We start from the raw sequence: 24,875 nt of genomic DNA on the forward strand, positions 1-24,875 counted from the left end.
CCCTTTCTCTCTCTCTCTCTCCTTCTTTCTCTGTTTCTTTCTTCCTCAGTGGCAGACTCATACCGTTTCTCACTTTTCTCCAGAGTTTGACTGTTTTCACTCTTTTATTCCCTCTTTCTTCTTTTATTCTTTCTTTCTTTTTCTCTCTCTCTCTCTCGCTCCTTTTCTCTTACTCACTTAGAGGATGTCTGAGTATTCTGGGATTTTTATAGAGGACATAGCGTTCTGGAGTCATAACTGGCAAAGTCTGTGAATATGTGGTTGACTCTTGTGTGTGTGTGTGTGTGTGTGTGTGTGTGTGTGTGTGTGTGTGTGTGTGTGTGTGTGTGTGTGTGTGTGTGTGTGTGTGTGTGTGTGTGTGTGTGTGTGTGTATGTGTGCGTGTGCATGTATGAATATGAATTTTCACACATCTAGAATATACCTACTCCTGTAAGCATGTTGGCCTGTACCTGCATACATCTCTGTGTGTGTTCTCACCTGAGTGGGTTGTTGGCTTTGCCCAGAAGTCCACTAGTCTACACTGAAGCGTGTAACCCTGGTCCGCGCGGAGGTTAGCCTCATTTGCCTACACTAGAAACGGCCTTCGGTTGCTAGCGCTGGGGCGCGGCCCGGGCGTGTGTGTGCACAGAGGGGCTGCCCAGACCACCCATGCAAATGCTGGCTCTCACCTGTGAAGTGTGTTTACACGACCCCAATGCAAACCGGGGCTGGGGGGACTTGAGGGCTCACAGCTGTGGCGTGGTGTCCCAGGCAAATGAGGTGGTGTGGTCGAGAGCGGGATTGGTAGAGAGCACTGGACGCTCCGTGACGTTCAACGAAAGATGCGATTACATAGTGGCTGGCCACTTCCACGCAGCGCTAACCTGTTTGTGTTTGCACTGATTGATGTGTATCTGTGTCCTGTGTGGGTTTGCTCATGTTTACTTTTTTCTCTTCTGATGATCCCGTCCTGCAGTGGCTTTGCTGCGTGGCAGAAGGCTGGTGAGGGTCAGACAGAGATGGAGCGCTGGATGGAAATGACGGGCCTCCCACAGGCCAAAGAATCGGAGACTCAAATGAACACAAATGAAGGCCGCGTGTTTGTGCAGGCACCCAGGGCTCCTGCCACCACAGCCCCATGTCGCATGCAAATCCCCCATCTTACTGAGAGTGATACGCATGGACATGAGGCTGTATAAAACAACAGGCATGACTCAGGATGACACTCTGCAGCTCACGCAGGTGCGCCTGGGCCCAGACGGATCAGGTGGAGGTGAATGCAGGAGGTGACCTACAGTACACACGACGGCTGAGTGCTCTTTGCCTCAGAAGACTAGATGACAAAATCACACAGGAACCCACACAGAGATGATTGCAGGCTGCATTGAATTACCAACATTCCTTCACTCTTTTTTCCCTTCTCGTCTGTGTTACACAAACACACATTAATGCAATGTCTGTCAAATCTTTGATTTGTACGCATGTGTTTAGGTGAGTGTGTGTGTGTGTGTGTGTTTAGGTGAGTGTGTGTGTGTGTGTGTGTGTGTGTGTGTGTGTGTGTGTGTGTGTGTGTGTGTTGTTTGTGTGTGTGTGTGTGTGTGTGTTATTGAAACAGCTCTGTAGGGCCAGGTGACTCTCGCTGGCCTCCACATCCATGGCTGCATTCTCTAGTAAATATCCTGCTTGGCAGTTATGCAATCGCATGAAATGAAAACACCCCATTCCTCTCTCAGGGAAGACACTGCCGAGCCAGAGTCAGAGTCACAGATCCTTTACGAAAACTCAAACTCACGCATGTGTCTGTTCACAAGGCCATTAATCATTCAGAGGGCAGACACATGAAGAGAGGAAAAGAGACAGAGAGGGAGAGAGAGAGAGAAGGCAATGAAAGAGTGGAATTTTTAATTAGTCAGTCACAGAGTGCCACCCACGGTGCCAATACGCAAATGTCCGTGTGATGGTGAAGAAGGAGAAGGGGAGTGTGGCCGTGATTCAGTACTCGTTGGCGTGCGGGCAGCCTTGGCGGGAAAAGCAGTGGCCATATTGCCACGGGGCGTGCAAGGGATGCCAGCTGGGTGAGGGCGGAGCAGAGTGGGCGTCGGAGGAATGCGCCGGCACCAGCACTGCCCGCGGCCACAACCCAACGCCTCAGAAGATACGCCAAGGCCAAAACTCACACCGCACTGCGCCAGTGAGAGAGCCACGCCGAGCAGGCACACAGCAGCTCCTCTACATATCCTCCCCCCTTCTCCTCTTGCCACCACATCTGTTTACTCACTTGGGCCTGTCACCCCAGTGCAACACACCCCTTTCCCACCCTCTGCTAACCTCACTGAGCCATATCATCTACAGTTTCCTAAAAAAGAAATGATCGAATACATTTTTAATTACTTATTGATGCCCGATTCTACATTTTAATCAGTAGACTCACATTTTGATGCCCGATTCTACATTATAATGAATAGAATCACGAAGTCCTGTATCATGTTCTAGATCATGTTGTGTGTGTGTACTTCAGTGTTGAGTGTTTGTGTGTGTGGTGAGGTGGTGTTGCAGCGGATGTCTCACCTGTCCAGCGGAGGTCCTCCTCCACCTTACAGGGCTTCATGCCTCCTGAGGGGTCCATCTGCTCTGACCACAGGGCTGCACGAGAAGAGCACAGACAGAAACAAACGATCACTGATCAGGCCTGCACATTCCCTGTTTTTCACTAGTGTGGGTACTGGCAACCACCACACTCCACTTCAAAGCTTTACGGCCTTGGCCGCCTGGCATGCTACAGAGTGTAATTGATACATCAATCAGACACATTTGACTGATGCAGAAATGCCCCTGGGCTTTTCAACCTGCTCCATGGAAGCTGCTGATGACAAACAATTCAGGCATTTCAGATTGCTTACACTAATTTTGATTTGTTTTATCTTGCCAGCTGACGCCTGTTTTGGGGAGTGACGCGCTGACTGCTAGATTGTGTCACACGTATATGAACACACACACAACCGCACACAAACACACACACGTTCCCACATGTGGCAGGGTGGGCCTCAGTCCCCTCTCCACACGTCACAGTGGTCATGTTTATGCCTTATCGTGACTGCCGTGGTTGGGGGAAGGCCACACATTCCTGGTGTTATTGGCATCACGTTCTAAACGGCACATACCTATGCCGCATTCCTGCCGCACTGTCAGGGGGGACCAGGCGTGTGCGTGTGTGTGCGGCGTGTTTGAAACTTTCCACTGCTCTGACTCTGATGAGAATGGTTTGTTGTTGTTGGGAAACAAGGGTCATAAATTAAGTGTGTTGGGACACACCTGTGTATCGCTCTCCCAGAGTGTATTTTGTCATTTGCCATTGTTTACGTGTGTGTGTGTGTGTGTGTGTGTGTGTGCGTGTGCGTGTGCGTGTGAGTGTGTGTGTGTGTGTGTGTGTGTGTGTGTGAAAAACTCTGTGTTGTGTTCCAGATATGAAAGGCTTTCTGGGATTCCGCCTTAAGTGCTTCCAAAAACACCAGATCCTTCCATGGCCAACGTTTCAGAGGAGCATTGTGTGGAGCTGGAGGCTGCTGACAGGGCTGACTCAGCACAAGGGGCACAGAAAGAGAGGGAGAGAGAGAGATGGTGAGAAAGAGAGAGAGGGAGAGAAGGGGGGTTAAGAATGATAGGTGTATATATAGAGAGAGGGGGAAAGAGAGCTCTGCTCTTTTATGTCCTATACATATGGTTTTGGCAACCAAAAGTCACTCGCTCATGCCAATGCAGCGCTGTAGGTTTGATCTGATTTGATTTGACAGACAGAGTGAGGCAGAGGGAGAGGAAGAAAAAGGGTAAGAGGAAGAAAGAGAAAGTGAGATGGAGAGAGAGAGAGAGAGAGAGAGAGAGAAAGAGAGAGAGAGAGAGGATGGGGGGGCAGAGAAGTCTTACTGGCCTGTGATGTGATGAACAGAGAGCTGAGGAGATATTTTGGGGCTTTTAGGTTTGCATGTGACTGTGTGTGTGTGTGTGTGTGTGTGTGTGTGTGTGTGTGTGTGTGATAGGATACCAGTTGGTCTAAGGGGTAAAAGAAAAAGTGAAATAAGTGGTGTGTGGGAGCGTGTGGGACTCTGCTTCACACTCAACGGCCACACCGCAGGGATGTGCCAATTTGACATGCAAATAGCGGCTGTTTGCTCTGGGTCGGAGATGGCTTAGTTGTTACAAGCCAACCATCACGTACCGTCAAACACTGTGGGAATCCAAGCCACTACTACACCCACAGGCACATCGACCTTAAGCCCTCACACTCACACACAGACACACACACACAGACGTGGACACACGCACGGACACACAAACATACACATAGACACCACTCTGCAAACACTGCGCTATATAAAGACACACAAAAGCACACTTGCACCCGTCTACACTAAATCCATACACTATCTCTCTCTCTCTCTCTCTCATACATACACACACACACACACACACACACACACACACATCAAGCACAGCTGTAAGCGTCTGTGTTCCCTCAATGGCTCTGCTCTGCTTCCTCGACCAGGCTCTCTCGCGCACCTCTCTCCACAATGGCAAATTCTTACACATAAATGGGCTTATTCACCAGTGGCACACTGCAGCTGCCGCCATTCCTTCAAGAAAATAAACATTTCCTTCAAATATTTTGATTGGCCGGGGGACAACGTCAATAGCGGCGCTACAGATTACTGCTGTTATTAAGAGCGTCCCTTCAGGGGCGGGGCTAAAAGGATAAAAAAAAAAGAGATACAAACGAAAAAAAACAAAAAACAGAAATATTAATGTTGCGTAGTGTGTTCAGACGCTTGAAGGGCGGCGTTAGCATATGTCAGCTGATGAAGCAAGCATCACACACAGATGAGCGAATTAGGCTGACGGGGCTGGATGCTAGCGGACCCAAATAAACAGGCCTTGGCCTTGTGAACTACAGCGCTGGCCGGGGAGATGAAAGGGCTGCGGAGCCAAGATGGCGGCCGCATTTGCAAAGGGGTGTGCTACGCGCCCACCATAATGAAGCATGTCATTGAGACACTCTGAATGCCGGGCCTTGTGCCGACTTCCTGTTTCGCTCTGGCCCTGGGCGTCGACAGAGAGAGAGAGAAGAGAGAGAGAGAGAGGGGTGGGGGGGAGTGTTTAGGTGCCGGAAGAAGGGATCACAGCCACCATTTAGCTTATACGGGACATTTGATATGTCTTATGCACTCCCGCTTAAAACATTAGTAAAAAGAAACATGAAGGTCAAAAAACACCCTCTTCCAGCCCTGCTTCAGGGCCCACGCCTCTCAGTCCCCTCCTCTGCTTTCCTCTCCACTCCCCCCACCTCCTCTGCTTTCCTCTCTCCTCTTTTCTCTTCTCTCCTCCTCCTCTCTTTCTTCGTCTCCTTTCTTGGTGGAAGTCTGTCATTGGCCTTGTTTGTCACATCTCTCATTACAGATAGACCTCACTGAACTATCTATCATCTCATTCCACATACAGTATAAATTGCTGAGTCGTCGCCCCCACCCCACCCACAATGTATTCATATTTTTTCTTATGTTGATCATTTCAGATGATACTTTTTTTGGAGAGAGATTTGTTTGCACCTCAGATGGATTGCGGTGACTGCAGCGAGCAAGGAGAGGAACTCGCCGAGGCCCACAGGAGCACTTCCCATATGCTGCCGGCTTTCGCCAAAGCAACACCACACAAACTACACCCTTGTCAGCATTACAGGGACACCTTAATCCTGGATGGGTTTCCCTTATCTTTGATCTTTCGTCTCTTTTTTAATGCGGAAACTCTACTCGAAGAAGCGAAAAGTTTAATCCACCCAAGCTTTATCTGTCAAACAAAGGCCCCGCTCTGGGTCCGGCCAGACGGAAAGCCAAACGAGCCCAGGGGAGGACCGTGAGGACTCCTGAGTCTCCTCCATGGGGACCTGTGTCCTGAGCAGTCGTGAAGCGTCCTACACTCACCCCATTGTGCACTAAGCTTGTTGCTCTTATTCCTGCAGTGACGCTGTGCTTGTACATGCTTAATGAGCTCCTTATGGGAAGCCTCTGATCGCAGTAGTATCAGAGGAGGGGTGGGAGGGACAAGGGGGTAGATGGACCCAAACAACACGGCCTCCTCTTGAGAAGCAGGAAGTTGATGGTTGCTGCACTCTGATTCACTGCAAGGCGACTACAGAGATCACTGCATACAATGTTTTTTGATATACCCAGGACAACTGCTGGAGGCCCTGAGGCCATTCTTGTGGTGTTGCACTGTTGTTAGTGGGAAATACCACAGCGTTGTTTCAGTCTGCTAATGCTGAGCACTCTGCTTGGGTTTTGTGTCTACTGGGGATCCTCTGGAGTCTGTGGGTTGTACTGACCCCCTCCCCAAACACCTACCACACACACTGACGACTGCCTGCTGTTCACAAGGTAAGACGCAGAAGTGGAGCTCGGGACTTTACAAAGTATTACTCCCCCTCTCCTGCACCACCCCACCCAACCCCACGACACGCTCTGCCAGGAGCTTGTTTGATCATTGGCTGTCATCACTCAACCAGAAGCCGGGAGCCATCCACAATGGCCACACATGCACACACACACAACACACACACATGCACACACACACACACACACAGACAAATGTGCACACACACACACGCATTATACAGGGGTTTTAGGGCTCTCATCAAAGCGCTGAGCACTTGACTGAATGGCAAGGCGGGTAATGCCAGCATCTGATATCTTACCTTTTGGCGAAGAACACAAAGGTGTTGGAACCGAGCAGTTCGTAAGATGATACAGCCTTTGAACGCACCATGGCCTGATTGGGTAGATAATATCGCCTTTGTCTTGGGGGTGCTTTTTTGTACGGGGTAGACGAGTGGAAGATAAAACATCTGGACAAGTCTGGCGGTGCTGCGAACGCTGCACACACGCGGCCGGGAAATGAGCTTGGCCTTTTGTCTGCCTTTTACAAAACGCACATCGGAGGGGAAAGGCCAGAGCCCATGGGCCTGATTCGATGGGGTCTGTGAAATCGAGTCCCCACTCCCCACACCCCGTCCTTTCCTTCAGTTCCCTTAAAACGAGTCTTATGGAATGCAGACGTCGCTTTCTGGGTGCCTCTGCCACGCTTAAGGAAGCCAACAACATTCTCCGCATATCACCGCCGAAGGAGGAGGGAACGAAAAGAGAAAAAACACACACACCTACACAGACACATACAGACACACATCTGACTTTGGAAAAGCCAGAATAACAATTTAACCCCACTTGTCTGAGTGTTGGATTTGCTCGACTTGCACAGACAAAACCACACACAGATTTGGGCGCTGCCTCTCACCCTCCTTCCCTCCCTCCCTCCCTCCCTCTCTCTCTCTCTCTCTCTCTCTCTAACGCACGCCTCTTGGCTCGTGGTGTGTGCCTAGTGCAAAACAGGTAGGGAGTGTGTAGAGCGGCGCCTGCCAGCACAGAGCTGCGCTGAGAAGTCCTGTCGCTGCATGCCTGCTAATGAGCTCTTAATTACTCCGTCTGTCTGGCCCACTAACATAGTACGCAGCGCTGGCACGTCATGTTTGTATGTATGTGTGTGTGTGTGTGTGTGGGTGGGTGTGCGAGTGTTTGTGTGTGCCTGTGTATATGTGTGTTTGTGTGTGTGGCTGGCTGTCTGTCTCCCTGGGCTGGTTGTGTTTGTGTGTGTGTTGTGTTTGTGTGTGTGGCTGTCTGTCTCCCTGGGCTGGTTGTGTTTGTGTGTGTGTAACTACAGTCATGCGTGTATGCGTATGAGCGTGTGTGTGATAATGTGTGCCTATGTTGTGTTTTTCTTCAAATCTAGGGCAGTGCTCTGCTAGACGTGTCAGCACATTCCCTGATGTCATTTCACATCGAAGGCAAGCAAGGCAATCGCTCACTGGACGATGCCCCTTGCAGGGTGACAAAAGACCTACACATTGTGTCAAGAACATTTCTTTTAACAGAGCAGTCTAATTGCAAAGTGTTGAAGGCTTATAAATCTAACAAAGGCCTGTTCACGGTGTAGGAGACTGGAGGTGTGTGGCATGTGTTTACGTGTAAACAGAGCCGTATGTTTGCTAAATGTGACCTGTGATGAGGAGACTATTTCTGCTGGAGCCGAAATGGCAGCAACCGAGTCGTACAATTGTGCTATTTATACAGGCAGATGCCAGGCACATTGTGTCACATAGAAATCTGATGAGGAGGGTGGGTGGGTGGGGGGGGGGGGGGAGCAGGGAACTGGTGTCTCTCTTGCTTGTATTAAATTATTTTACTGATGACTGTAGGGAAGTTTCTGTGTCACTTACATTACACGTTAAGATATGTGCTTGAGGTAAGGACACACCTCTCCCTCCTCACAAACACACACACACACACACACACACACACACACACACACACACACACACACACACACACACACACTGCCGGCGGCAGAAATAGGCCCTATTAATGTGTTGTGTCTGTGCTAGGGAGTGTGTGTTGTAATGGTGGCTGCCTTTGAGCTGTGACGGCTCTATAAAAGGCTAATTCCTCTCCAAATCCCCCTGCAGCTATGGATATAGAGACCGAGACAGAGACAGAGAGGGGAGCAGCTTCAGCAGATCCGCTCAGCCCTGCGGCTCAAGCCCTCCACAGGCACTCACGCTCACTACAGCACTGGGCGATGGAGCTCAAGAGGCATCCAGCGACCAGGAAAACTTCACAAGATCAGTGTGAGATCTGACAGCCACAATCACAAAGCTACTTATTTCTCTTTCTCACTCTATCTTTGTTTATTCTCTCTCTGTATATACACACACACACACACACACACACACACACACACACACACACAATTATGTATCACCTATTGCATTGCCCCGACCCCACCCATGAGAACCACTGAGTGGGTGGAAAGGTTTGGTGTGTCTTGGTGTGAAATGAGTATTTGTGTGTGTGCGTGAACGAAAGAGTAAGAGAGAGAGAGAGAGAGAGAGAGAGAGAGAGAGAGACATAGCGATCAAGAGCGAGGGAGAGCATAGGTGTGGAGTTGTCGCAGACCTCTCTTCACAGTTCCAGGCACAGAGAGACGAATGTGTCGAACGCACGCCGACATGAAAGCCTTCTTTTCATGAAAGCGGCTTTCCTCCCTCATGCACAAATCAACACCTCCCACCATTACACTTGCAGTAAGGCAGACTATAGTCTTCACCTCATTATCTGCAATCAGCGCACAAACACAAACACAAACACTCTTGTTGGTTGAGGTGAGCATGCTTTTGGCTTTGGCCATGATGTGGGTGCATATGTGTTGTGTGGCTGAGAGATGCCTGAGGTCGGCATGGCAGAGGGACTTGAGCTTTGGCAACGCTGACCAACCTCTACCTGACCCTGTCCAGTGTCGTCCGACATACTCAGGGCACTCAGGGACAGATTTACTAATCCACACACACACACACACACACACACACACACACACACACACACACACCCTACACTAACACACACATACAGACAGACAAAGACGGTTATGTACAAAAATAGGCAAACGTGTGGGCACACACAAACGTAGACACACAGACATTCCTCCAGCAATTCCTAATCAAGCCCCTCTACCTGCTTGAGCCTGTCGCTGAGCTAAAACATACACTTGGCAGCCCTCAGAATCCCTTTGTTTGTCAGACTCGTCTCAGACCTGCTCTAAAGGCTCTGAGTGGGATCAAGCATGGCTGTCTACTCTACGCCCAACCAAGGGCTGCACATAGGCCCAGCACAGGCCATGGCTGCCACTCCACTGTACACATATGATAGAGGCATACTGTTTTTACATTGCCAATTCAATTCAAAAGAGTGGGTGAGAAGGGGGAGTTGTAGTCGCATGGAGTGGCATAAAATATCTTTGGGGGCAGATGGTAGTGAGCTCTGATTTGAGAGGATTTATGAGTTGTTGGAAGAGGTTGGCCTACCTGGCTCTTTGTTCTTCCCTGATCGACAGCAGTTTAAGTTAAAACATGGCTGCGTGGCTTGGATTTTTAATACCTTTCAGTATGTCAGTTTGCGTGGTTCCATCAGTTCATGCGTAATTACTCATGTATGTTGTAATGTCGAATGTTGAGTGTGCTAGGATGAATATGTGTATGTGTGTGTTAATGTGTGTGTGGGTCTATCTGAGCTTGCATATATAAAACTGTGTATAATTGGTTCTAATTTATAGGCAGAATCATGTGTAATATAGTGTTTCTGTAGGCGTGTGTGTGTGTGTGTTTATGTGCCATGGAGAGGTGAGTGGATGTCTCTCCTACCTCCAAGCTGAGAAGTGGACGAAGTGAAGTGGCCCTGGTGGGTTTGGCGGTTGCCATTGTTGGTCATCCTGAGTCTCTGGAAGCGCTCAATCTCACTCATGCGGTCTGTGAAGGGCATCTTCTGAGGATCCTCCATTTTCACTCTGTGACCTGCAGGCAGAGATAAATTCACGCCTTGGAATCACGTGGTCCTGCCATCTTCCATCACACCAACTCACACACACACACACATGCTCACATACACACACACAGATTTTGTCTGTGCAGAAGTTCATGTGTTGCAAGTATGAAATCATTTCACACAACATTGCCGGGTAGCAGCAGAAGCACGAGACTTGGGAGAGCATGTGGTAAGATACGGAGGAAACAGGAACCATGAGGAGAACTATACCATGTCATGAGAGGCCCTATGTGTGTCAATGAGTTCTCAGCTCTCAGCCCCCCCCCCCCTTCCTCTCTCAGTGAATCTGCAGTCTGCAGTTCCACCTCACTACATCCCTGCATTTCCCTGCTTCCAAAGCAGCCCGAATGACTCAGGATTTCTTGTGCCCTAAAAAAATGTCAGCATTAAGGTTGGAACCACAACCACAGAATGGAAAGTACTGTTCCTCAAAAAGACTTGGACCAACGGCAGACCCAAAATAAGAATCAAGTAACTGCAAAAGTAAAATGGTGGCTTGTTTGAAAGGTGTTGCTAGCTGTTAGGCGGCTTTGCAGTGCAGAGTCCTACACCAAAGTAACTAGCTCATGTTGGAACTGACTCTTTGCTGTGTGTGCAAAGGCTTTGCATGACTAGGTGGTGGACCTGCACCCAAAACAGATTCTCGGAAAATGTTTGCACATACACCTATTTTTGAAAGAAGTTATATAACTTTAGCACATTAGGTTTGTGCTTTAAACTGCCTCTCTCTGTGTGTGTGTGTGTGTGTGTGTGTGCATACCTGTGTGTGTGTGTGTGTGTGCATAACTGTGTGTGTGAATGGTGTGTGCACAATTTTTGTTTTGCTCTTTCTTTTGGAAGGGAAGCACGCACATACTAGTTGTAAGACTGTAGAAGTGAGAGTGGGTGTGGTTGTGTTTATATGTGCTATATGTATGTGTATGCACATGCAAAGTATAATAGCGCTCTATCACTACACTCCTTTGCTGCTAAAAAAAGTATCGTTCAAGTGCAAGAAACACAGCCTAATGGCCCACGTTATGAGAGAGAGAGAGAGAGAGAGAGAGAGAGAGAGAGAGAGAGAGAGAGAGAGAGAGAGAGAGAGAGCACGTACAGTCAGACAAGCTGTGGAATTGCAAAGCAGTCTGGTCAGGTCAAACAGACTGGTGGGGCACACGAGTCTAGGCCCAGGAGAATTCCCCTAGGAAAGTAACTTTGCAACTCCTCCACGTCAGTGAAATAACAAACGTACGTATTCTCTAGCAATGTCTCTTCCTGTAAGTGTCCTCAATCATACTTACAATGCAGTGCAGTGCAGTGCTGTGGGACACTGCAGACATCTTGCAGAAGTGCTCATTCTCCACAACCAGTGAAATTACTGATGAAGTACGTGAGCACATGAGGCTACCTCACAAGCCTTTTAGCCTTTGCCTTTAAGATGTCATCTTACTGAGTAAGAACTTAGTAAACTCAAGAAAGTAGATCTGTACAATGTGGAATCTGAGAAGTTCCAGGGCAAAGCATATGTTGATAAAGCTTGACATGAAAACAGCTCATTCTACATTCTTCACAGTCTGGGCTTTGTTTCTGGTTAACCATTTGAAGACCTCTGTTCTGGGCATTTACAGACATCCCAACCTGCAAAAAGCCATTTCAGGGAGGTATCACGAAGCCCCCCCCTCCCCAAAATAAAATAAAATAAAATACTAAATACTAAAAAAAAAAAAGTTTAGCCTACTTAGATACTGAAATACAGATTAATATGTTTGTTCAATAATGTCTAGTCAGTACACCAAATAAGGAAGGCCTATATAGATAGTAATTGTGAACATAAAATATGTAGATCTTGCAGTTTGGTCTTTTCCTGTAGCCTTGGCAACTAGCCATCTAGTGTAGACCTGAATAATATGCACATGAATTGACACTAGTTAAACTCACCTCAACATGTTTTTTGCAATCATTTAACCCGCCATGGGCAATGCTAAAGTCACTGTTACAAACAGTGCAGCGTGCAAGACTAGGCCTATCATTATTTTTTACTCTTATAAACAAGGGTACACTTTGAAATGGGTCTTACATTTTCTTTTTTTTTGGGGCACTGACTCTGCCGTGAATCTCCTGTTCCTAGATACACTGAACTAATTTAGTTCAGGAGAAAAGAGATAAAAAGCTCGCCTACACTGAAAACTGATTGGTCGATTTAGCGAAACAGGCCAATCAGGATGTTCTCTGTCTTGGATGCGCTCAGACACACACGCACCACCCCTCTCTCTCTCCCCCTGTCTTGGCGCTACACTCCAGATGCACACGCGATTTTAGGTCTCCCTCTCGCGTATGGCGCTCTTGATCGCTTGCTCTAGATTCCGGAGATTTTATCTAATTTGCGGGCGTCAGGGAGCCACTATCAATATGCGGGAGACTCCTGGAACTTCCGGGAGACTTGAGATGTCTGCATTTAACACAAAGCAAGGCTTCCAGGTCCAGTTGAAGCATCATAATATAAAGGATTAATCCCTTGAATATCTCTGGAACCATTTCATAGAGGCAAAGGGGCACCCTTCATCTGTGGCACTTCAGATCTGTGCTCCTTACTGGATCTTGCTGTGTCTTCTAAACCGGGGCAACCGTCCAACCGTCTGTTGTCTCTTTGTCGGGCTGAGGTTGAGAACTTCCATCAAACCTTAAATCATGGCTTCACATGGCACACCCATGGTACATGGCACCTTTCAGTCACTTCATAGAATTGTCTCAATTGATGCCACCACACTGGTTGCTCCCAACATTCAGAATATCTTCCATCTTCTGTCAGTCAAGAGGGGTTGTTCCTCAACAACTCATACTGTAGGTTTCAAGTCATGGTATATATCTAAGCTCATTGTCCCCACTGTACGATGCCTCCAGGGGAACTTCTCCACAATGGTGGTGTTCTTTGTCAGCGGGATCATCCCTGCCATAGAGAAGTCCACCCAATTCTCCTTCCCCTTCACCACTGCATTGACTTACCTCTTAACAGAGGAATCTGATACATGTCTTCATCATCCAGGCCCAGAGCAAGCCTTTGCAGAACTCCACCAGTGTGTTTGGGCCCTGCGAGGGAAACAAGCAATAGAGCGGTATCTAAGAACCTGTGTGGAGTGTCTCGAGTGGACCGCACCAACGCCCACTGCACCAAGCATGCCCAACCTGCCACCAGTCTTTTTCAGCAACAACTTGGTCCTCCTGACTTGCGCCTATCTGGGTGAAAGTTGGTGAGGGCTAACAGCTTAACCTAACCGCATGCGAGCATCCAACTGTCCTAGCGTTGGGTGCTCTCTGTACACACTGAATCTGTAAAACATATTTCTCGTTTAAAATAGCAGAACAACACAAGCGACAGAAAGAAAATAGAAACAGGGTGTCCAGCCAAAGTTCAGATCAAAATGTCCCGCCGCATCGTGCTTTACACCACTGTGTCGCGTCACATCCAGTTAGGACAGTCCAATTGAAAACAACGTCATCAAACAGATTTTGTCGTTAACGCTCACTCACAACGCATGCAGTTCGGACACTGTGTAAGAGAAGTGGTTGTAGTTACTTTACTGTAATCTAAAGTTCGCTTCTTTATAAAGAGTCTGTGGTCTGCATGGTCTGAAAAGAGAACTACAAGTAGCCCATGTTATGAGAACATGTTCATAATATATTGGATAAGCTCACGGCATGGTCCATGTTTCAGAGTGGCAAAAGAAAAAAAGACAATTAAGAGCTTCCCTTGATCACCAGACATACTGCCAAAATAGCAACAACACATTTATCTGCAATCAATCTCAAGAGCCATTGTTGATCTGGTTGTCACCTCTCATCTGAAAGTCCCTAATCTTCTGCAAAGGCCAAGCTTATGACGTATTGTGAAGAGGGAAGTGACACACTTTAGAGGGAAGTACATAAATACTAAAAGTCGGACGGAGAAGGGGTTGGTGTGTGTGTGTGTGTGTGTGTGTGTGTGTGTGTGTGAGAGAGAGAATGCGTGTGTGTGTGTGTGTGGCACAAATGCGTTCTGTGAAAGCTCGGCTACCCTAGAAGTTGTTTGACGTACAAAGTGAGCTGTAGAGAAAAAAAAAGCCCTGGAGTCTTCCTCACCACAAATATACACGTGTGTGTGTGTCACGCACGCACACACACACACACACACACACACACACACACACACACACACACACACACACAACCCAGCCATATCTTCTCTTATAGATCTCCATATCATCTCCACATGCACTCACATGAAACCACACATAAAACATACACACAAACACAGGATGAAAAGGAGGTGGGGGACTCTCTAATGGAGCTTGGCAACTTTAATGCAACTATCACTGGGCCAAGAGGAAAAACACACACACACACATGCGCATGTGGGAGGGAACATGTGGACATTCTGTGGTTTTGAGCCTGGCATCTCCACAGAGTGGCCTAATGTGGGGTAATGGCCGGATTTGAATATTTTATCACGATATAAAGAGGGGCACCAGACGCGGTGATATGGATTTTGCCTGTGCTGCCTCTCTACTGACCCCTGGGTAATATATCTCCCCCCTCCACCTCCACTCTGCACCCATGGGCGATGTATCACTCGTTTACTGATCTGGCCTGTGTCCATTTGATGGCACTCACACACGTGTGAATGTGTGTCTGTGTCTGTGTGTGTGTGTGTGTGTGTGTGTGTGTGTGTGTGTGTGTGTGTGTGTGTGTGTGTGTGTGTGCGCGTGTACGACTTGGGCAGGAGGTTGAAAAATGCTCTGTTTTGTTCTCCCAGTCATTTTCTGTGTCGCCTCCTGTATCTACAGTATCTACACACACATCCTTCAAAGAGCGAGCGTGCACATTCGCTGAAAGATTCGCTGAGGTATTGATAAGCCTTTCATAACACAACCTTAAGATGTGGTCTGCAACAATTCACATAGGCATATGAGGTGGGTCCATGTGCCCCAGATAGGCACGCGCCCAAGTGTCAGTTGAGTCATCCGTATAGGCCACAATCAAATGGCTCTGTCCCACTACACTTGGGAGAGGGCAAGAGGCTGGCAAAGGACTGTCTTCTGGCTCATTTGTGGTGATCTATGATTAATTGGCGGGTTGCTTGGGGATGAAACTGAAGCTTTCTATAGTCTCTCTCTCTCTCTCTCTCCCTCTGTCTGTGTGTGTGTGTGTGTGTGTGTGCACACTCTGCAGCTCCAGCAGGCAGGTTTGGATGCCCACGACTGCCTCTGCTGCCACCAGGCCTGCTCCTCATTATCACCCCCCATCCCATAATATCCCATAACAACCCCCGCACCCCCAGCACGCAACCCCTCATTTACTCTGTCCCTCTCTCTCTCCCTCCCCACTCTGACCACAATTTCTCTCTTTTCACTTGCTGTGTTTCCTTTTTGTTTTCGTTGCTCTCTCTATCTCTCCCGCACCATTTCTCTTTTTCTCTCTATCTCTTCCACTCGCTCTCTCAGGCCTTTCCTCTTCCTCACTGCCACTGTCTGAGATAAGAACAGCTCCAGTCATCGCCCCTCTGAAGCCAGCTGGACATCGACAGACCCTCGCCACCGCACTCATTGTCGGAGATCTCAGCTTACTCCTCTTCTGGACTGCTGCCTTCCCTTCAAGTCCAAACACCCACAGCAGAGCCACACGACTGAACGTCCCCACAAGACCGTTGGAGTCTGTGGCGGTATCTGTCGAGGGGGCCCCTGGCTTTGTTAAAAACATGGCATCTCACTGGGAGCCTGCTGATAAATGCTCTGAGCTGTTTCCCAAAACCTTGCTTGAGGTGTGACCCTTGTGTTGTTGTGACCACCAAGGGTACACCGCACACACACAGAGGGGCTGGGGGTGTCAAGTCTGAGGTTTTTCAGGGCCCGAAGTCAGCATGGGTGTGTTGGTGGTGGTGGTGCTAGTGACGGAGGGGGCTGTAGTCAGTATAAATATTTCATGTATCAGGGTGCACTTAGGTGGGTGCGCGCTGACTTTTCTAGTAATGATATCATAACCACAAGGCAAATGGAGGCTGCCTGTAGGGAGGAGGCCCGCGCTGCACTCAGCCTTGGCCCCAGAGTCACACCGAGAGGCACCATTACGTTTACTGGCCCTCTGATCTGCACAGAACCCCTGCTTCTCTGAACGGAGTAAGCACACCCTCAAACATAGAGTACACAGAGGGGTGTGCAACTGCAGAGTACGGGTGAAGTACAGAACCCTCGTAGGTCTCTTCCTGTAAAGACCAAGCTATGTTCCATAGTTTATTTCTCTATCTTGCATTTGCTATTATTGTTATTATTGTGTTATTACGTTAAGCAAGGTTTTGGGAAATGACATCTCGTCCTAGTGAGCTCTTAACTACTAGGACCTAGTGAGCTCTTAACTACTCTCCCTATGCAAATAGGACCTAGTGACTCACTGAGTGTGCAGCAACAGTGCACCCAAGAATTCTTTAGACTATACATTTCCTCATCTTCATATGATCTCCCTCCTTTCTCAACTTCACTTCCTTCAGCTGAGAGCTCCATTTCTCCCTGACTGAGAGACATATGTAACACAGGCACTCTGTGTTAGCAGGACGGGAGTTCTCTCTCTCTCTCTATCTCTTTCTCTCTCTCTCTCTCTCCCTCTATCTCTCTCTCTCTCTCTCTCTCTCTCTCTCTCTCTCTCTCTTTCTCTCTCTCTGGTGAGCTGGCCCGGAGCTCTACTCTATCTCCACTGTAAACGGCCCTACGTGCTCTGGCTCATGCTCTGCTCATTCGTGCACAGGGGCATATTTGAAGTGCAAATATTTGTCAGGGAATCATGCAAACGGGCCTCGATACCGGGGGATTGATAACACACTCCCTGATTGATTCCCCCGGTAGGATCCTGTGCGCTACGCCCCGGAGCGCTCTGAGGCAGCTCCACAGGTATGGCCTGTGATAGGGGCCACGTCTGCTGCCACGTTTCGCCTCCGAGAGGGACGGATTCAGAAAAGGCGTGCAGCAGGAGACGGCCTGGCTGGTGGGGGCAAAGGGGAGAGCATGGCGAGGTGTTTACTGTTCCCTCTGTGAGTTTGAGGAGGTTGGCCAAGACCTACTGCTATCGGTCCTATTGAGGGACCGATCGAGGCATTGTGAAACCACAGAGTGTGTTGGCTTGCTCTTGTGTGTGCTCGTGTATGTGATTGAGTGCGTGTGTCAGTGTGTGTGAGTGGCTGTTGTGAGATGAAAATGTGTGCGTGTTCATGTAATCCAGTGCATTTTTGTATCTACAAACGCACCAAATCATATCAAACAATGTAAAAAGTCAAATTTGTGACAAAATATGCGTCACAGTATTGGTGTGATGTGAGTGTGTGTGAATGTGTGTGTGTTCATTTGCAGTGGAAGGAGATGTTTCGAAGTCGGTTGGCGTGCAGCGCTGTGCACCTGTCTTCCTCTTCCTGTGTTAGGCACAGCTCTGGATGGGGGCCTCCTTTCCGCCCCTCTGCATCTCCCATCAACACCCTCAACCCCCACCCCACCCCACCCCACCCCCACACGACTTCCCCTCTGTGAGGCTCACTGCTCCCAGTTAGACGGAACGAGTTGATGGCAGTGCTGTCTTGGACCGGGGCGCACTCTTGAGAGTAGCTGGGGGAGGATGTGGCTATCGCTTAGCATGAGGAATGACGCCTGTGTGACTTTCTTCTTACGTCCCCAACTCTCTTGAGTCAAAGATGTGTGCAATTTTTCCTTGGAGTGTCTTACAGTCACTTATATCTTTCTAGCTGTATTTAGATCCATGTCACTTTCACTGTTTCCATCTGCTTAATGACAGGGTTGCTTCAGAACAGAACAGATTTGTGACTCTCAGGAAGTGACTAGTCAGCTGTGGACAGAATGGTGCACAACTAAACTCCTCCAAAGAAACTGCTTTAAAACGTGGATAGAGGCTAATTTAAGAAAACATAAAGGCCTTTTCTCCTTCTCTCTCACTCCCACTCTTTCTTTTGGTCTCACGCCCTTTGACTCTCGCTCTGTTCTCTTCCTCTTTCTTCTTCTTCTATGACAGAAGAGGAATAATGCACTGTGCATGCATATGTGACACTTACTATGGGGTACGTGTGTGTGTGTGTGTGTGTGTGTGTGTCATATATGTGTGTGTTTGTGTGTGATCTATGTGTGTGTGTGTGTGTGTATAAGGGATGGGTTGTGTTTGGATGGAGGGCATGTCTGGACTGGAAAGATGAGGGGATAAAAGCGGGTAGGAGAAGTGTATTGTAAAGCACCCAGATCCCCCCTGGAACAATGAGCTGGAGCCCTGCACCTCCACACCAGCAATCCTCCCCCTTTGTGTCAGCTCTATGCACACCGCTGTGTTTGGAAACCAGCAGGCATGTATGGCTGCATGCACTTGTGTTGGCTTTCTAGTTCCTCACTATTCAGCGCTCTTTCACACAGTGTGTGTGTGCGTGTGTGTGTGTGTGTGTGTGTGTGTGTGTGTGCGTACGTGCGTGTGTGTGTGTGTGCGCGCGTGTGTGTGTGTGTGTGTGTGTTGAGATTGACTGTGTGACATGTCCTATTTAGATGCTGGAGGTGAGAGGCTGAGAGTTGCTCTGAGGTGACTGCAGCGTGGGTGCAAGAGCCAACAAGGTGCTAAAATGGTGGGCTTAGACTGAGGGGACAGCGGACTTTCACTCCATCTGTGTTTGCGGCTCAAGAGAAATGTCTGTGTGTGTGTGTGTGTGTGTGTTTTGGTGCAGGTGTGACAGTGTTTGGGCTTGTGTGTGTGTGCGTATGTGTGTTGGTGTACGTACATGAGGCATGCACTCTGTGTGTGTGTGTGTGTGTGTGTGTATGTGTATGTGTGTGTATGAGAAAGAGAGAGAGAGAAGAGAGAGAGAGAGAGAGAGAGAGAGAGAGAGAGAGAAGGTGCGCATATGTGTGTGTGTATTTCTCAACTCATTCCCATCAAGCTTTCAAAGCTGTGGGACCGTGTTGCAGCTCTAGCTGTCAAATGCGTCAACAAGACGCCAGCAGATGTGTCAAACGGTTTCGGTTTTACACTTCAGCAGAGAGAGAGAGAGAGAGAGAGAGAGAGAGAGATTGGTACACACTGTCCTGTTTAACAGGAAGGCAAAGCTTTGTATTGCAGTCTCAAAAGTGTATGCAAACATGTACATCTGTTCATTACAAAAGGTTGCTACTTGTACAAATACTCTCCTCACAAGGGATATCTACTCACACATCTACTCATAAGCCATGTGGAACTACCCAGTGTGCTACTCTCCCAGAGAAGTGAAACAACTTTAATCTCTTCTGTCAACTCTTCATTCACCTCCACTATAGTCAACTCAAAACTGTCCCTGTTCTCCTGCCATCCATTTCACAGTCTAGCAGACCTCTAAACATGATTGTGTGAAAAGAGAAAGGAAGCCAGAAGAGAGAGGGGAGGACGAGAGAGAGATAAGGAGAGGAGAGGAGAGGAGAGAGTGAAAGAAGGGAGAGTCACTAGACTAGGCCCCCCCCCGCTCCTCCACTCTCTGTTTGCCGTTGGGATTACTGACTCTCCCGCTTTACTGGAACGTACATCACGTCTCGGTCCATCCGTTTATTTGCAGAATTTTCCCCGCTGTTAAAAGTGCAGAAAAATAAATAGCTGAATCACAGTGAGGGCCGTGTGCTGCCTGCTTTCCAGTAACCTGCACGCCCGGACGCCCCACAGCCAAACCCGCTGCCCTCCCCAACGCAGAAAAAGGAGGAGGAAAAGGGTCAGTTTATTATCATAACGCAGTAATGGAGAAAACAGCCCTCTGCGCCCCCCACCACCCCCTCCTTCCTCTACACTCATGGCCCATTAGCTTTTCTAAAACGAGATGTAAGCTCTTATTAAATTAGGCTGAAGACGCGGTAACAGCCCTGCTCCTGCGCCTCAGCATAAACATGGATGCGTGCCTGAGTGTGTGTGTGTGTGTGTGTGTGTGTGTGTGTGTGTGTGTGTGTGTGTGTGTGTGTGTGTGTGTGTGTGTGTGTGTGTGTGTGTGTGTGTGTGTGTGTGTGTGTGTGTGTGTGTCTGTGTGTGTGTGTGTGTGTGTATGTCAATATAGTGTGTGTGTATGTGTTTATGTATGTACCTCAGTGCATGTGCGTATGTGTGTGTATGTGTGTGTGTTTGTGTGTGTCTGACTGAACATCTGTATGTGTCTCTGTGCTGTATGTGTCAGTATGTGTGTGTGTGTGTGTGTGTGTGTGTGTGTGTGTGTGTGTGTGTGTGTGTGTGTGTGAGAGAGAGAGGGAGAGTATGTGTGTGTTTGTGTGTATGTGTGTTAACTGCAAAGTGTTTGGGGTAATGAGGGCAGGGGAAATAAATGAAGATGCAAGTCAAATCAAATGGCCCTTCCTTAGCACTGAGGGGACACTCAAAAAAGATCTGTGATTTGAAATAGGAAAAGAAGTGTTGCATTTGGAGGAATGTGTGTATAGTGTGTGAAGTCTGTGGAGTAAGTGTGAGTGTAAAGTGTGAGTGTGGAATGTGAGTGAAGTGTGTGTAAAGGAGTGTGTGTGAGTGTAAAGTGTGTGTGGAGAGTGTGTGAGTGTGTGTGTGAGTGTGAATGAGTGTGAGTGTAAGTGTGAGTGTGTGTGAGTGTGTGTGTGTGTGGAGTGTGAGTGTGAGTGAGTGTGTGTGAGAGTGTGTGAGTGTAAGTGTGAGTGAGTGTGAGTGTGAGTGTGAGTGTGAATGAGTGTGAGTGTGAGTGAGTGTGAGTGTGTGTGTGTGTGTGTGAGTGAGTGAGTGAGTGACTGTGTCCCCAACTTCCCGGCTCCTGACTCTGTCTGTGGCGGCACTGTTTGACGTCAGGACAGAGACAAGGCATTCCCTGTGTGTGGGAGTGTGTGCAGAACACAAGGAGTAAAAGAGGGAAGGAAATGAAGAGGTTGCATGGCTGTGTGTGTGTGTGTGTGTGTGTGTGTGTGTGTGTGTGTGTGTGTGTGTGTGTGTGTGTGTGTGTGTGTATATGATTAATATGAACGCATCTGCCCCAGTTAGAGTGGTCGGGATTGCACGCATGTGATGCCACCACACTCAATGACAGACAAGGTGAGTGTGTGTGTGAGCCTTTGTGTGGTGCACATGCCGCCTACATACAGTACATCTCAGGCCTAATTGACTGATTGGATTTGATTTAGCGCCCCAGGAATGGCAGATTTGTGGGTCGATTAACCAAAGGGATGGGACGAGGGGGGGGCAGATTTATCCCAAAAAGAGAGGCCCATATTCAACCTCCAGCCTCCAGAAACATTCCTCGCGATTTATCAGCAGGCCAATATTTGCTCAGCTCATAATCAGAGACGGCGAGTGTGACGACGAGGGCTGACCTCAAAGAGGGTGGCAGCCGCTGCCTCGGGTTACCGTGAGCGGCAGGAGTGACAACGTTTTACGAGCCCAAAACAGAAAAAAACATCCGAATTTAAACGCACAGACATGGCTCCCCTCTCTGCCCCTGAAATTCATAAACAGCTTTAAAAAGGAGCAGAGCTAATTCTCCATTAATGATCATAATGCCTTGTAGCGATGTGTTTTCATCTGAAATGGGTCCCTTATGGCACCAGAACCCTATTAAAACTCTCCCTTTCTGTCTCCTTTTCTCTCTCTCTCTCTCTCTCTCTCTCTCTCTCTCTCTCTCTCTTTCTATCATTGTCTCTTTTCATGTTGACTTTGCTGTTGGCATGGATGCACACTCCCAGGCACTGAAAAAAAGCTCCCTTCTCTGTTTCAACATCAAAGAGGCCTTTCCAGTTGTTGTCTCTGTACGGGAGAGCCTCTCAGGTGATTCCTGAGGCGTGGGTGTGGTCCCCATTATTTACAGGTGAACACACCTGCCAGGTGCTCTCCATGTACACACACACACACACACACACACTGCTTTGTTTACAGGAGGCTGGTATCTTGAAAAATGACTTGGCAAGTGACACTACTTACATTATGTGCATAGAAGGTATAGTAAGTAGTTTTTTACTAGTACTCTATCCCAGTGGTGTGTGTGTGTGTGTGTGTGTGTGTGTTTGTGTCCAGAGAGAGCTAACTGAATACGGGTCCCCTTCAGAGAGAGGAGGTTTGCTTTGGTGGCTTTCACTGCAATGATGTGCGTGTGTGTGCTGCATTAAACACAACAGTCCTTCAGCTTATCTCCCTGACTGCATCATCCTGGGTGGAGTGGGTGGGACTCTCATTTATAGAGGTGGCGAGTGCTAATTTCAGTAAACTGTGTCAGGGTGTCAAGGGAGGGTCTCAACACATAGATCATAGAGCTTTTTTGACCACCTTTTTCTGTCGCATGGCCTCTTTCCTATTCTGATGTGGCCTGGCGCAGGCTCTACGATCAAGTAAGTCATTAAGAGTGAGATCGAGAGAGGAGAGTTCCATGGTGTGTGAGGATGACTGTGTATGTTAGTTTGAGATTCAGGACCTTCAGGGAGCAGTGACAGTGTTGTAGTATGAATAACCTTTTGTGTAAAAATGTTCATGTGCTACAGGCAGAATAAGAAATTCAACCCAAAACTCATTTTCTTCTTTTTCTTTTTACATCTGTGTCGCTGCATTTGTATAAGCCCCTGAATATGCAGGTGCATGTTTGTATGCAAGTATGCAAACTGCCGCTTTCATTTAGATTGAGTTAGGGACCGTTCGGTATTCATGGAATGGACCACCGGAGGAAAATAGGGGAGGGTCATGTCTTTTTATTCTTTGTTGAGGGGTGGGTCACCTAACTTTTTTTAGTCTAGGAGGGAGGGTCACCCAACTTTACTTTTGTGTTCATGAAAACAGCAAAATTTAGGCCGTTGCCCTCGCGTCTGATAGCCCTCGCACCTGGCCAAAGATGACATAAGCGTTTATTCTTTATTGTAGCCTAAAGCTTAACGAGGCCTAACGTCCCAAAACAACGATCAATGACCATCAATTTTCTCTCTCATATTGCTCCTCATAACCACCTGGCACGTCCGAATCCCAGGACATAACGCACTGGACCTCATAATAGGCTCGAGATATAATTCCAAAGGGGACAGATAGGCTAGGCCTACTGCATTTAAAACTTAAAAAGATTGAACAAACCTTCCCGACCTTCGAAATTGCGATCAGTGATTGGCATCGGGTGAATGAAGCTTTTCGAAGTTGAATAGGTTATTAAAAACTATTTGCGCACCTCCATGTCACAGGAGAGACTAGTGGGCTCGCCCTTCCATGAATTGAAAAAGACGTTAGTTTACCTGCAAGCTGGCCTATGATTTAATTGCTGAGTTTGTGGCAAGGTAAGCAAGAACATATTTTTTTTCTGAGTCAGGATATGGCGAGTCAATGTCATTTATTTGTCCAATACCTACAGACCATGGTGCACATCTTATCAATAGTTTGAATGTCGTGTTTCTGCTCATTGACAAATAGCGTTCAGCACAGTATTCGCCTTTGTTATTTGGTTTCGTGATGTAGGCTACCCTATGATTAACGGCTTATGGCCAAATATGTGACTCAGCTAATGTTAGGCTATAGGCTATACAATTGCGACGGCCCTGCAGCTCCTCCTAAGACAGCGGGGAAAAAGTTAAAATACGTGATAAACCCGGAAAAAGTTGACATAGGTTATGTTTCGGTCCCGGTGATTATTTGTTAAATTGTGCAAACGACAGCCTTTTCAAGGCATTTCAAAGAAGGAGTGGTAGCATGCAAGCTCCCAAATTGACCCAGTACAGAAGGCATCAATAAATTGTTGGGGAGGGTCATGCGTTTTTTCTCTTGGAGAATCACTTTGGAGGGTCATAGAAAAATTTCTTGCTGGCAAGGGAGGGTCACGTCTTTTTTGACTAACTCCGAAAATTCCTCCGGTGGCCCCTTAAATAAATAACTAACAGTCCCTTAGTGATTGATGAGTGTATGTGTTTGTATGGGTGTGTGTGTGGGTGTGTATGTGAGGCTTAGTCTTGTCCATCAGGTTCACCATCTCAGTCTATGAACATTAATACAGTGCCAGCTCTCTGTCAGGCATGGTACCAAATCATCACACCCACAACAACACACACACACACACACACACACACACACACAAACAATGGCACACACACTGCCCCAGACATGCAATCCAAGCAGGCAAGGCCCTGCCTGAAAATACACCGACAACAACAGCTCGTCTGACTAACAGATAATCATTTGTTATGGCGGTCTCACCACACACGCGTGTACTGCCAGCCAGAAATCTCAGACACCTGGTCATTACCCTTCGTGATAGATGAGTGAGCATAAACGTGTGTACACCGTAGTGAACATAGCTGTGGCAAGCGGTTTCTCAGACTCTGCTGCAGGCAGGTTTTGGGTCATCTGTGCTAACATGTACACGCAAAGAATGGAAAAACACAGATTCATCAGATGTGTAACAAGATGCTTTCAGTTCGACATCACCATCAGTAAATGGAAACTCACATGGCCT

General features: G+C 48.0%; 1 protein-coding gene across 1 annotated transcript in view; it reads right to left on the minus strand.

Annotated features, from left to right (window-relative positions):
• The window catches only part of runx3 (RUNX family transcription factor 3), a 58,089-nt gene that overhangs the window by 6,578 nt on the left and 26,636 nt on the right, over window positions 1–24,875 (minus strand). Inside the window, exons 6-7 of the mRNA XM_048228517.1 lie at window positions 10,273–10,422; window positions 2,550–2,624 (exon numbers count right to left, since the gene is read on the minus strand). Coding sequence (XP_048084474.1) covers window positions 2,550–2,624; window positions 10,273–10,422 — 225 coding nt within the window. The remainder of the gene's footprint in view (window positions 1–2,549; window positions 2,625–10,272; window positions 10,423–24,875) is intronic.

This window comes from Alosa alosa, chromosome 19, assembly GCF_017589495.1.
Source record: "Alosa alosa isolate M-15738 ecotype Scorff River chromosome 19, AALO_Geno_1.1, whole genome shotgun sequence".
Taxonomy (NCBI): Eukaryota; Metazoa; Chordata; class Actinopteri; order Clupeiformes; family Clupeidae; genus Alosa; species Alosa alosa.